The 12,831-nt window shown below is 45.7% G+C and overlaps 2 protein-coding genes across 2 annotated transcripts in view; both read right to left on the minus strand.

Moving 5' to 3' along the window:
• Positions 1–374, minus strand: part of abl1 (c-abl oncogene 1, non-receptor tyrosine kinase) — a 47,474-nt gene extending 47,100 nt beyond the window's left edge. The window contains exon 1 of the mRNA XM_080528333.1: positions 224–374. Within this exon, the coding sequence (XP_080384459.1) occupies positions 224–356 (133 nt within the window). The 5' untranslated portion in view covers positions 357–374. The remainder of the gene's footprint in view (positions 1–223) is intronic.
• A 2,562-nt stretch (positions 375–2,936) lies between these two features.
• On the minus strand, positions 2,937–8,063 carry exosc2 (exosome component 2). The gene is made up of 9 exons (XM_080529987.1): positions 7,934–8,063; positions 7,415–7,516; positions 7,143–7,188; positions 6,611–6,700; positions 6,023–6,088; positions 5,728–5,796; positions 5,443–5,619; positions 5,113–5,241; positions 2,937–3,558 (listed from the first exon to the last, which is right to left on the minus strand). The coding sequence occupies exons 1-9, from the start codon at positions 8,059–8,061 to the stop codon at positions 3,478–3,480; spliced, it is 888 nt and encodes a 295-aa protein (XP_080386113.1). The 5' UTR covers positions 8,062–8,063; the 3' UTR covers positions 2,937–3,477.
• Between the last annotated feature and the right edge of the window lie 4,768 nt (positions 8,064–12,831).

Consider the following 12,831-nt stretch of genomic DNA (forward strand, 5'->3'; position numbering starts at 1 on the left):
AATCAGCCAGCTCGATCTGATCCTGGATAGCAAAAAAAATGAATCAGGATCATTCTGATCCAGATTAAAAGTTTTGAGCAACCGGGCCCTGGGAGCAGCACATTCCGCACACAGGATTTTTTCTTTTTTTTTACATTATGTGATCACTCTTTCTGGCCCAGCTCCAGTTTAATAAGTCAAGTATGTGCATATCTATTGTTTTGATCAAGTCTGACGTTCTTACCGTGCACTGCGAAGACGTTACAGTGTAGTGGTCCATGCCGAGACGACTCCCTCCTCCCGCCCCTGATGAAGTGCAGCGCAGGCAGACTGGGTCTCCTCGGGTCCCCGACTAACTTCCCCGGCTGCTGCCCCATAAAGGCAGGCGGCCAGGCGGCAGCCTCTCCGGGGGCTCCAAACGTGGGCTCTCTCACAGGGGCTGGAGGGCTGGGGCCGGGGCCGGGGCCGGAGGATGGAACGTACTAGGGAGGTGCAAGTGGGACCCCCTCTTCAGTCAGTTTGTCCTCTTCCTGTGTGTGTGTGTGTGTGTGTGTCACTGTCTACGGGTGGTGGGTTAGGGAGCTGCGAGCGTGACCCCCTCCTCAGTCAGTTTGTCCTCTTCCTGTGTGTGTGTGTGTGTGTGTGTGTGTGTGTGTGTGTGTGTGTGTGTGTGTCGCCGTCTGGGGGTGGTGGGTTTGGGAGTGGGAGTGGGACCCCCTCCTCAGTCAGCTTGTCCTCTTCCTGTGTGTGTGTGTGTGTGTGTGTGTGTGTGTGTGTGTGTGTGTGTGTGTGTGTCGCCGTCGGGGGGGTGGTGGGTTTGGGAGTGGGACTGGGACTGGGACCCCCTCCGTGGTGCAGGTCCCCTCAGTCAGCCTGGTGGGGGGATGACTGGGATGAAGAGGAGGAGGCTGGGTATGGAGACGCTCCCTGCTGCGTCCCACCTCACAGTCTTCGGGTGGAGAAGATGGAGGCGGTGGAGAACGGGCACGCAGGTCCTCCTTCTTTCTCTGACCCGTCTCTCTGGATCATGCATCAAAGGCACCGATGTGTTGTAGGAGTCAGAGGAAGTCAATCACATTGGTGGACACTAAGTGAAAGGGATGCATTTGTTTTTTATAAGACTAAGGCACATAAATGCATTCGCTACTCCGAGGCAGAAAAAAAAAGAAGAAAAAAAAAACGAAAAACTCTTTGCTTGAACTTGCTTTACAACACGAAAAAGGGTGCTGGGAGCTGGGTGTTGTGGCTTGTAAAAGTAACCAAGAGAGTTTTGCTACATTTTGGAAACTCCAGAGTTTAGTTCTGGTCCCTGTAACTATGGAGACAAGCCCCGCTCTAACCTGACTGGTCACATAAATACCCCTACTGTACTCTGGTCAAACTGTGCAGATCATTTCAACATTGCATTGCAAGGCCCTCTCGCTTCTCTCTGGGCTACATGTGTCCTATGCTGCTTCAGAGTGATAACATGCTGTTTGTGTTCATGTACCCTTTAACTTAGTAGTATTAGTGTTAGTATCAGTGTTCAGCACCATGCAATCCATTCATACGACAGGTCTGTCTGGATGTTTTGACATCTAAACGACTTCTGTCACACTCTCCTGTGGATATGTGCATCTCTCTCATAGTGTTCTTCTGTGGGCATACAATCTACTTTTATTGGCACCACAGACACTCAAATGTATAAAAGATATAGCTATAAGATCACAGTCATTCACATCAATATTGGCACAATTAAGTCATTGCCAACTAAATGAGATAGTAGTATGCAGTATAAAGTAATGAGTAATGAGTGTCTAAGTTGGCCAAGCTTTGACCCTTTCTATGCTTGACAACAAGGCACTTTATAGCACAGGCTCGAGTTGATGATGGACAACTGGCTTTACCACCAACACCAACAACAACAACAAAGTATTATTTCAATGGTTTGAAGTTGAACACCCTTCCTATTCAACATAGCTTACTTGGCTGACCTACTCGCAACTAACGTTTAATAGTTAGACATCTATCAAGGAAGTGCAACACACTTTGTTGCAATGCTACGTTCTGGCTAAAGCTAATGATGGAACTAGCATGGCGAGCTAACTGTTGAACCGTGGCTAGCTGGGTGGTTATCAGATCAACAGTCAACAGTTGGCTCCTTACTAGTTTGCTAAACTCTACAACAACCAGTGACTTTATGACAGTGGACTTGTAATGCCTCGACCAAGGCAAGGCGCTCGACAACCCCAAATAGCCTAAACCTTCTTGGGCACCATGTCCACCCTAACCCCTGGTATTCACTCCTCTTCTTTCAAACTTCCGTGTCGGAGTGTCTCTCTGGAGGACCCGGGCACTTTAACCACCGAGGCACCGAGAGACTCCAAACTTCTCTCGCGTCAGCCCCCAAAGTTGGGCTGTCAGGCCGTTTTCGCCACCGCTTCTCCACATGTGCAATTGGGCACGCTCTTCGTTGCTTAATCCCCCTTGGTGTGTGTACGTTATTCACTGCTCTGGCAGTAAAATACGGGCAATAAACTTCAGTAAAACAGTCGTCGCCCCGCCGAGGCCGCCATATTTCCGTACGCAAGGTGGTTTACTGAAATATGGGGGTGGAGAGACGTTTGACGTCAAAGCGTGCGTGCGTGGGCTCGTAGGAGAGGCCCACAGACATGCATTGTGATGAGAAAGTCTGTACTCTCCAATGTGGCTCAAACAGTCATGTTGCACAGGAGACTTGAAATGATTTTTCAAAATACCATTCTCAAATAGCAAGGCCCATACCCTCCCACTAACTGCTGAACCTTTGCAATCTGTATTATCCTATTTTAGGCTACTCTGCCATGCCATACATACTGCCCTTCATACAAACTTATGTGTCTGAGAAAGCAGATTCTAGACAGTTATCGACCACATTGGCAAACCCAAGGTTTCACACAAAGACAGCTCGAGACATTACTAAGTTTTGAGAGTTTATTTCTTAGAAGAGTAGATATTCGTACAAAAGAATACATTATCAACAGCCCAGTAATACAGCTCGTTGTTAAACACACAAAGAAACGAGGAGTTCCTTGGTTACAGAACGCAAAAAAGAAAACATGACAGTTAAGTAATACCATTTTAATTAATACCGTAGATCAATTGAAAAACCTTTCATACAGGAGTTTGGATTGGCAAACAGTTCATGGTTTGGTTTCCTAAACTAAACAATGTAGGAGAGAAACACATTTCCTGATCAGGTTTCCTAGGACATTGTATCAAAGGGATATTATACAGTCACGGGCATCCTCTGGTTGAAAAGTGTGTTCAGTTCAGTCTCTCTCTGGTTGAGAACTGCTCAGCTGCAGACTTGGAATGAGGGGGGGGGGGGGGGCATCCGTCCATTACGATAGGGTAGATGCTAGGTGGGATCCTTGGGACGACACTACCCTAAACGTCAGAGTCGGGCCGTCCCAAGCATCCCCCTTAGCATTTACCATCACGATACAGTGACAAGAAGTAGGGGTCACCTTGTACAGTCTATCCCTCCTGCGCCAGCAGCTTCTGCCGTGTCACCAACACGATCTCCTCCATCACTTCAGGTTTTAAGATATCCTTGATCTACAGGAAGAGAAAAGAGAGGTCAAGTTATCTGAGACTGATGCTGGATGAGTTAGGTCATCTGTGGCGCAGGAGGTAGAGCTGCCGTCTAATGATAGGATAATGACATCCTGGCCACATGTCGAAGTGTCCTTGGGCAAGACACTGAACCCCAAATTGCTCCCAGTGAGCGGGCTGACGCCTTGCATGGTAGCTTGCCACCATTGGTGTGTGAATGTGTGTGTGAATGGGTGAATGAGAGGCCGTTGTAAAGCGCTTTGGATAAAGGCGCTATATACCGTAAGTGCAGTCCATTTACAATTTATCTCCATATGCAAACACTGAGCTTTGATTGTTGCATTTTGCTGGTGGATAACCATGTTGATATAGCTTATACTCTACAGCAGGGGTGGCCAACCCACGGCTCGCGAGGCGCATGCGGCTCTTTGCCTGTCTGTGTGCGGCTCTTTGCCTGTCTGTGTGCGGCTCTTTAGTCCATTCATTAAAAGTGTGTGGCGCTCTCTCTGTGTCTCGATAGGTGTCGTTTTGGTATGACTATTTATGGCACTCGCCATACCTGGCTTTAAAAAAATCCTCTGAAAATGTCATCTGAAACAAGTTTTGTAATTTTCAAAGTACAATTACTCAAAATCCTCCCGGCTCCATCTCACCCCACCAGCCAGGCTCTGTAGTAGAGCGGGACATCGAGGTTTCTGCTAGTAACGTTAATGTTAAAACCTTGTCCATCATCGTCGTTAATTCAGGTGGGTTAAACAAACTGTGTAAATGCCTTAATACTGTTGGTTCAAATGTAACATATTAATGAACAAGTCCATATCATGTTGTGTCAATACAATCGTCTCACTTTTAATAGGTGAGCTGTAACACATATGCCAGGGAAAAAAATTACCTTTTTTGGTCAAAGGGCAGCAGAGACAAGTACAGTTTTAACAGTGCAGTTAATTTAGAGATGAGAATAGCTAAATCTGTAATGTTTTGTTTCTAAGGAGAAACAGGTCCACCTGCTAGGAAAGATATAGATTACTACATCCTGCAGTTGTCACCTTTATTCATTACCTTAATGTCATATAAGTCAATTGTATAGAAACAACTCACCAAAATGGACTATTGCACAACTGATTTGGAATAGAAATTCCCCCCACTTGGTACCTTGCTATACTTTGGCTTTTGCTCAAATGACACCACTGCTCTCGTAGCCTATTGGAAATGTATTGTGTGTGCGTGTGTGTGTGTGTGTGTGTGTGTGTTTGTGTGTGTGTGTGCGCGAGAGCTTTTGTGAGCCCGCATGTATGATGTGGCTCTTTGTGGTACCCCAATAATGTTTTGGGGCTCTTAGTCTCCGACTGGTTGGCCACCCCTGCTCTACCTCATGTCGTGCATGAGAGTTCTTACAAGTAAACTATTCGTTTTTTGGAACAAGTTCTTGTAGGGAATGATTTAGCGTATGACTCTACAGTAGCTGAGGAGCTGTGTCGTGGAGAGAGAGTTGTGTTTCACTCCTTTTTATTTATCTAGTGGTGCTTTCTTTTTTTCTCGTGTTCAGTGCAGTGTTACCTGGTGAGGGAGGGAAGACTCGTAGCAGTAGAGTACGCTGGTGTCGTACAGCATCACCTTGTGTGCCCCCAAGGCCAGCAGACAGTTCCTTAACCGCGAGATCACCTCCCGATCTGACAGAGAGATAGGCTGAGAGAGGAGGGAGGAAGGGGGAGAGAGAGAGAGAGAGAGAGAGAGAGAGAGAGAGAGAGAGGGGAGGGAGGGAAAACAAGAGATGGGGAGACGGTAGACAAGGATAGAGAGTAAGGAGGATTGACACTGCAAAACAACACAATTAAAGACAGACAGTCTTTTTACTCTCACACACACACACACACACAGGCCCCTCACCTCCATGCTGGTGTAGTATCCCCCAGCCTCCTCGTCCTGCTGGCCTGGGGTGGGGTACAGCCACACGTAGCCGTTGTTCCCCAGGATGACGGACGCTCCGCAGGGCAGGTTGTGGAAGTGGCTCTTCTGTCTCTTGATCAGGGAGGGGGACAGCTGCACCAGCACGCCCTGGCCCAGCTGACCACCAGAGGAGCAGGGGAGGGTCAAACCTTAACCATTTCCGTGCAGTGTGCTGACGTGTTGGATTCTTCCATCACATATATTACTGTGTAACATGTATCTTACCTTTCCATACTTTAAACTGCGGGTGTGGAGAGAGAGCGCTCCATCTGAGAACACAGACTGCACCTCTGCCTGAGTGGAGCTGGTCAAGGGAAATCTTCATCGTTTAGTGCACATCGGTGACATATGAACGGTCACAGATGTTAACCAGTGAGAGTGACGCTGACCGTGGTGCTACAATGCTACAATTTGCCATTTTCAACAACTATCCATAATGAGACAGTGTTGTATTTTACAGATATGTTTAAGGGGGGTGGATATATCATGTGACTAATGTCAACCAGGTTGATTAGGATACACTGATGAGGTCCCCTTCCACAAGATAGTCTCTCATGGTGAGCTCATCCTCTGCTGACCTCCTCCTCTAACAAAGACAGAGAGAGAGGTGGAGAGGGATGGACAGATTGATGGGGGGAGAGAGAGAGAGAAAGAGAAATTAGAGTAATGTAAACAAAAGCCCAAATTATAGTCAAGTGTCTTTACCATCTTTCAAATGTACTAGCGGCGGCTGTGGCGCAGGAGGTAGAGCCGCCGTCTAATGATCGCATGGTCGGCGGTTCGAACCCCGGCTGGCCACATGTCGAGGTGTCCTTGAGCAAGACACAGAACCCCTAATTGCTCCCAATGAGCGGGCCAGCGCCTTGCATGGTAGCTTGCCGCCATTGGTGTGTGAATGTGTGAATGAGAGGCCATTGTAAAGAGCTTTGGAATAAGGCGCTATATAAATCAGTCCATAGCGAATCGAGTGCTGGGAAGCTGGAGTACTACAATCCCTTTTGGCGAGCAAGTACATGAACAGAAAACACATGGTGCATGAACACTTCCAGGTGCATGGTTTTAGACAGTACATTTTAGACGGTATGTTCTACTGTGCATTTCCCCTCACCAGCTCTCCTCCAGGCAGGTTGACAGAGGACAGCAGCAGCACAGAGTCCAGTCTGGAGTTAGTCTCCAACTTCCAGCGCTTCTGCTGCACCTACACAGACAGACGGACAGTCATACAGACAGACAGTTATACAGACAGACAGAGTCATACATACAGTCAGTCATACTGCCAGTCAGTCATACAGACAGAGTCATGCAGACAGACATACAGACAGATAAACAGTCAGTCAGTCAGTCATACAGATAGTCAGTCATACAGACAGTCAGTCATACATACATACAGTCAGTCATACAGACAGACAGTTAGACAGTCAGTCATACTGCCCGACAGTCATACAGACAGACAGTCGTACAGACAGTCAGTCATACAGGCAGACAGTCATACAGACAGACAGTCAGTCAGACAATCAGTCAGTCATACAGTCATTCAGACAGTCCGGTCTAACCAGGAGCATCAGACTACCCAGTATATTTATGTTATCGTCAGGTTTTAGCCACTGTGTCAGTCAACAGCTCAAACAGAAATGACATACCTCTGTGATCCTCCCAACGATGACATCTCCAACCTCCCCATTGAACCTGGGGAATCAATAACAGAACAACTTGACAACAGAACGGCACAACGGTCGGTAAATCACCATCAATGTAACCAATATTAACGAATGAGTTTGACGGAAGACAAGCACTCAGGGTGACCTGCTCTTGGTGACACAGACAATACTGGCCGATCTGCCTTAAGGTAAACCACGGAAACGGGATGAGGTCCTGGGACAACACAGTCCTGGGAGCCCCCCGGTCCACTTACCTAGTTTTGAGGGGTCGTACACAGATGAGTTTGTTGACCCTCTCCACCTCTCCAGCCACGGAGGCTGTGAGTTTCTCTTCATCCATGTAGGTGCCATGACCCCTAGACAGAAGAAAAAAACATCACAATCATACTGTAACTCACTCTGATACTGTACCTCTAAACCTTCAGTTCCAGTTTGTCAACATCATGTAAAACTCAGCAATACAGCAGTCATAAATAAATCAGATTGTACATCAAAACATGTAAACCAGTATTCAAGTAGAGGCTAGTATTTACTTTTGAGTGACAGCTTCGGGAATAGACTGGCCAGTGACTAGCTAGCAGATAGTTAGATGCCCCCGTCATAAAAACACAATATTATGTGCATGAAAACGGTCCACTGCAACAGGTCATACCTGAGATCAACCAAAGGATTTCTTTACGGCAGCGATCTACATCCAATGAATGGGAGTCAGTGTGTCTGGCGCGAACTGTTGACATCTTCTCCAGATGTTTGCAGTTTTACTGTAGACTTACCTCATAAACCCTGTATCTGACGTGATCACATCCCCGGGAACAACGAGATCTTTCCCATCCAAAGCAGACTGGGAGTGTGATAACGACACCTGCTTCCGAAGAGTTGGTAATCTCATGTCCGCAGCCATGCTTTCTGCCTTCCTCTGACAACTCCACCGGCGCTTTTAGATGACGTCATCGAAAGTTGAAACAGTAGCCGCGGCGCTGTACTTATTTTCCACTTTACTTATCATTATTTTGTATATATTTATCTGTTTGCTTTCATGTTGCGTATTACATTTGAGTACATTATATAGGAGTACAACAGCTCGTGGTCTCTTTATAGCTTTGCAAAAGAAACATTGCTGTTTGCAGAAGGGGATGCAAAAGCGGTCTTTTCTTAAGTATCTTGCGCCATCTTGTGGAATTAAAGTGAATAACAGTGAGATAGTAGGGGCTGAGAGCAACCTCGGAAGAACAGTTGAAAAAATAAATCAGTTATCATAATGTGAACACCCCTGATTTTACAATTTCTTTGAATTAACCTCTGCATATGTTACAAATACTCTTTGTACTTTACAGTGTTTTGAAATTAGTGTGATCCCCTGACAAACAAAAAACATATTACAGATTAAAGTGACCTATTTAGGAGGAGTAGAGTATGCACCAAATTAACAGAAACACACAAAAGCACAGAGCAAGATCTAATACAATTTATTGAACGTAAATACCACACAATAGCCTTATTAAAATAATCACTGACAATTATTACACTTAAATCAAATATTGTGATTCTGACATCCCCATGGCTTTCTGATCCTGACTCTCATCGCTTCCCCCCTTCTTGTCTTGGTCTCTTGGGGGGGGTGGCCTGGTCCTGGGCCTGGGGCTGGTTCTGGTCCTGGGGCTGGTTCTGAGCCTGGGGCTGGGGCTGGTTCTGAGCCCACCGGGGCAGGATCCTGGATATGAGCCTCCGGAGGGCTTGGATGATGGTTCTTCCAGGACCGAGAACGCGTCTCATCTCTCCTGCCTGGACTGTGCTGGTGCCAGACTGGGAACTACCATCATCCCCTTCATCATCCCGTCCCATCATCCCGTCCTCTACTCTGGCTCTCTTCCGGGATGAAGTTCTGGCAGCCGAGGATGAGGGGGCCTGGACTCCTCCTCCTGTGAGAGGGGTAGTAGCTACAGGCATCGTCATTGTTTTTTGTTTGTTTTTTTTTATTAATTTTTTTATCGTCATTGTTAAGGGAGAGCTCTGGAGATGTGTTGGAGGATGGAGGATCATCTTCTGCACGTAGAGGCATCTGTATACGAGGCTGCAGCTCTGCGGGTCTGGAGATAGGCCACGCTGCGTCCAGCTGTCCATCAGGTGGGCCTGTAGGGAGGCCAGGTTGTCGTGGGTCATCCCACACTTGGCACAGTGGATCACCACCACTGCATCAACACCACTAAAGAGAAAGGCGGAGGAGTCGAACACAAAGAGAGCCTGGAGGTGCTCGGTGTTGGGCATCCTTAGCTGCTGTTCAAGAGCACTCAGAGGGGGGGTGTTAGGCCGAGACCTGGGCTCACCGTCCTCTACTCTGGCTCTCTTCCGGGATGAAGTTCTGGCAGCCGAGGATGAGGGGGCCTGGACTCCTCCTCCTGTGAGAGGGGTAGTAGCTACAGGCATCGTCATTGTTAAGGGAGAGCTCTGGAGATGTGTTGGAGGATGGAGGATCATCTTCTGCACGTAGAGGCATTTGTATAAGAGGCTGCAGCTCTGCGGGTCTGGAGATAGGCCACGCTGCGTCCAGCTGTCCATCAGGTGGGCCTGTAGGGAGGCCAGGTTGTCGTGGGTCATCCCACACTTGGCACAGTGGATCCCCACCACTGCATCAACACCACTTAAGAGAAAGGCGGAGGAGTCGAACACAAAGAGAGCCTGGAGGTGCTCGGTGTTGGGCATCCTTAGCTGCTGTTCAAGAGCACTCAGAGGGGGGGTGTTAGGCCGAGACCTGGGCTGGTGTGGTGCACCGAACACCGGTGTAGACCCTGTAGGTGGAAGAAGTCAGTAAAGATATTAATGCCGCCCCCCTCTCTTTCTCTCTCTCTTTCCCTCTCTCTCTTTAGCTCTCTCTTTCTCTGTCTCTCTCTCTCTCTCTCTCTCTCTCTCTTTCTCTATAGGTCTCTCGCTCTCTTTCTCTCTCTCTCTCTCTCTCTCTCTCTCACACACACACACACACTCACACCCTCACACTCACTCACACACACATACAGCAGGCTCCTACCTGAGTAGCAGCCCATATCGGAGGCTACAGAGTGGTGGGAGGTCTGGGAATTGTTCTGTGGACCAGCAGGTCCTTGAACACGGTCGTGGTCAGGAGGGTGGAGTTGGTCCTGAAGTAGCCGCGCTGGAGAGCCGTTAGTGGGACCAGGGCTACTTCCAGATAACGACTCTGTTAAAAAGAGCGGGTAATGATGTATTTCACCTGATTTTTCTCTTCAGGCTACTTGACTGTCCCTCCTAAAGACCACTTCACCCACCAGTACCCCTCTGGTACAGACTAGTTCTTCTACTGTTAATAATTAACAATTAAAAATGTAAAAATAAAGTAATCTTTCCTTCTCCTAGTATTGTGACTGCTAATGGCACCTGTTTCTAGCATCGATTTTTGCTTATGATGACTGATGTATAGATGATTCATTTCCACATTTAAACAATGTATTTCACTGCATGTTTTACTTTGTATTTCTGTGCATGTGACAAATAAAGTACCCTTGAACCCTGGTAGTGGTGAGTTGGACTTGTGATCGGAAGGTTGTGAGTTCAAATCCCGCCTGAAACAACCCCACTACTAGTGTGCCCTTGAGTAAGGCACTTAGCCCTCAGTTACTCCAGGGGGAATGTCCCTGTAATTCGTAATTGTAAATCGCTTTGGATTAAAAGCGTCTGCTAAATGGCAAAATTAAAATTAAATTAACCCTTGTACAATGAGTAAGTCGCTTAATGTCCAAAATATCAAATGTAAAATGAAGCACGAGTGTCGCGAAAGTTGCTTCAGGCAGCCTGCAACATTACATCGGTCAATTGTGGTCTAAAAGTCTCAAACATTCTGTCAGCAGAAATCATAAAATAGAATGATTTTCTAAGTGGGATATCTTTTAAGTATTAGGAAAAAGGTCTGCTCAATTTTTCGAAAATTATAATATACTGAACTATAAAAAAAATAATAAAAAAATCTATATCCCTAGGCCTACCTGGGTCTCCGATATAATCGGACATATTTTGAGAATTCTCGTCGAAGTAAATCTCGTTAATCTCGTTAATCTCGTTAATCTCGTCGAAGTTAACACGTCTGTACTTCTGTTTATCACTCAAGCATGTGTTCTGAAAAGAGCGGTGATGTGGTGAACAATTATAATGGTTCTATGTTGGGCTCTGATTCATTATGACGTCCTTTAGAATTAGCGACAAATAATGTTCCATCTCCATGGTGTGAAAAATAACGTTTTTTTATTATTTTTATTTGAATCCTCTTTTACCAAGAAACGATTTATTCATTCACAACACAAATATTACTGACGAGTGACAATGAATTCTGCCGAGATTTCCAATGACATGCTCAAATACATATGAGTCTCTTTTTCGCTTGAATCATTTTTTGGGTTTGCAAACTTTTGATTTAAGAAAAAAAAGTTATAATCTTTGAATACTCTACCAGATTTAATTAGACTCTCTAATATAATTATTATATAATTATCTAATAGCCTAATGTAATGTTGTCGGGAGCAACATTGACAGCGAGGACCTCGGCTGCGAGCGACAGTTGGACGCTCTGGAGGCATGTGGAGGTCCTGGAAGCTCAGAGAGAGCCGTGAGTCCTGGTTCAGATGGTCTTCAGGACGGAGACCACTCTCTATGTGCCTGACCTCGACCAGACGTGGTCAGCCTGTGGTAGATCTGGTACGCCCGGTTGGTGTGGGAAACCTGGTCAGTCCTTTATGCCTATGAGACCACCACACCGACTACCACCGAGGTTGCTATAGTGTTATTGATAATTCTATATAGTTGGTTGGACTGGATAGCAAATACATTCTATTCATTAACATATGTTGTCTAGTGTCCTTGTACGTTTTTCATTCATTGTTTAAACACATTGAAAAATCGACACTCTCCTCTTACTGTATTTCGTTGTCTGGTACTCTGCAATGACAATAAAGTTGAATCTAATCCAGTCACGCAATCTGATAAGGGTAAGAGTTCATTATATTGCCTGATCCAAGTGAAGACAGAAAATCTGACTTGTTAATATCATTATTTTATTTAGAATATAAAGAAAGCACAAATGTATTTACATTCACAATATACATACGGCTCAGAATTACACAACGCTTTACAGGAATGTACAGATATAAAGTGACAATTTAGTTTACAGTGTGGGGTTTTGATATATCTCAAATAGACAGTACACTGACGCTCTCCAATTTATAATTCAGTGAAATTCTCTTTTTGTTACTTTATGTAAAAAAAAAATAGAAAAAAAATCTCCTGAGTTGATAGGATAAACAGTGGGGATAATAACTTAATGAAAAATCCCAAACAACAAATTCTGCTGCATTCAGCAGGGTAGAATTAGATTTAACATCTGAAATACAGATTGGCGAAAGCATTCCTGACCAAAGTTGTACACTTGATTACGTTACGTGTTGTGCTCTTACAATAATGTATTGTCATGAACGACAGGTCAGTTTTAATATACTCTTATAGGCCCTTCATTCGTTCAGTCTTGCCCAGGTTCTCCACAGGCATGAGTAGAACAGTTTCCTTTGGAATCAGAAAAATGTTGATGGTAACATTCTGTATAACGGGACCACTATAAACATAATACCTAGAAGTACGTCTGCCCAGAGTAAATAAGGCAACTAGTAAATGAAAC

This window comes from Nansenia antarctica, assembly GCF_963989245.1.
Source record: "Nansenia antarctica genome assembly, chromosome: 4".
NCBI lineage: Eukaryota > Metazoa > Chordata > Actinopteri > Argentiniformes > Microstomatidae > Nansenia > Nansenia antarctica.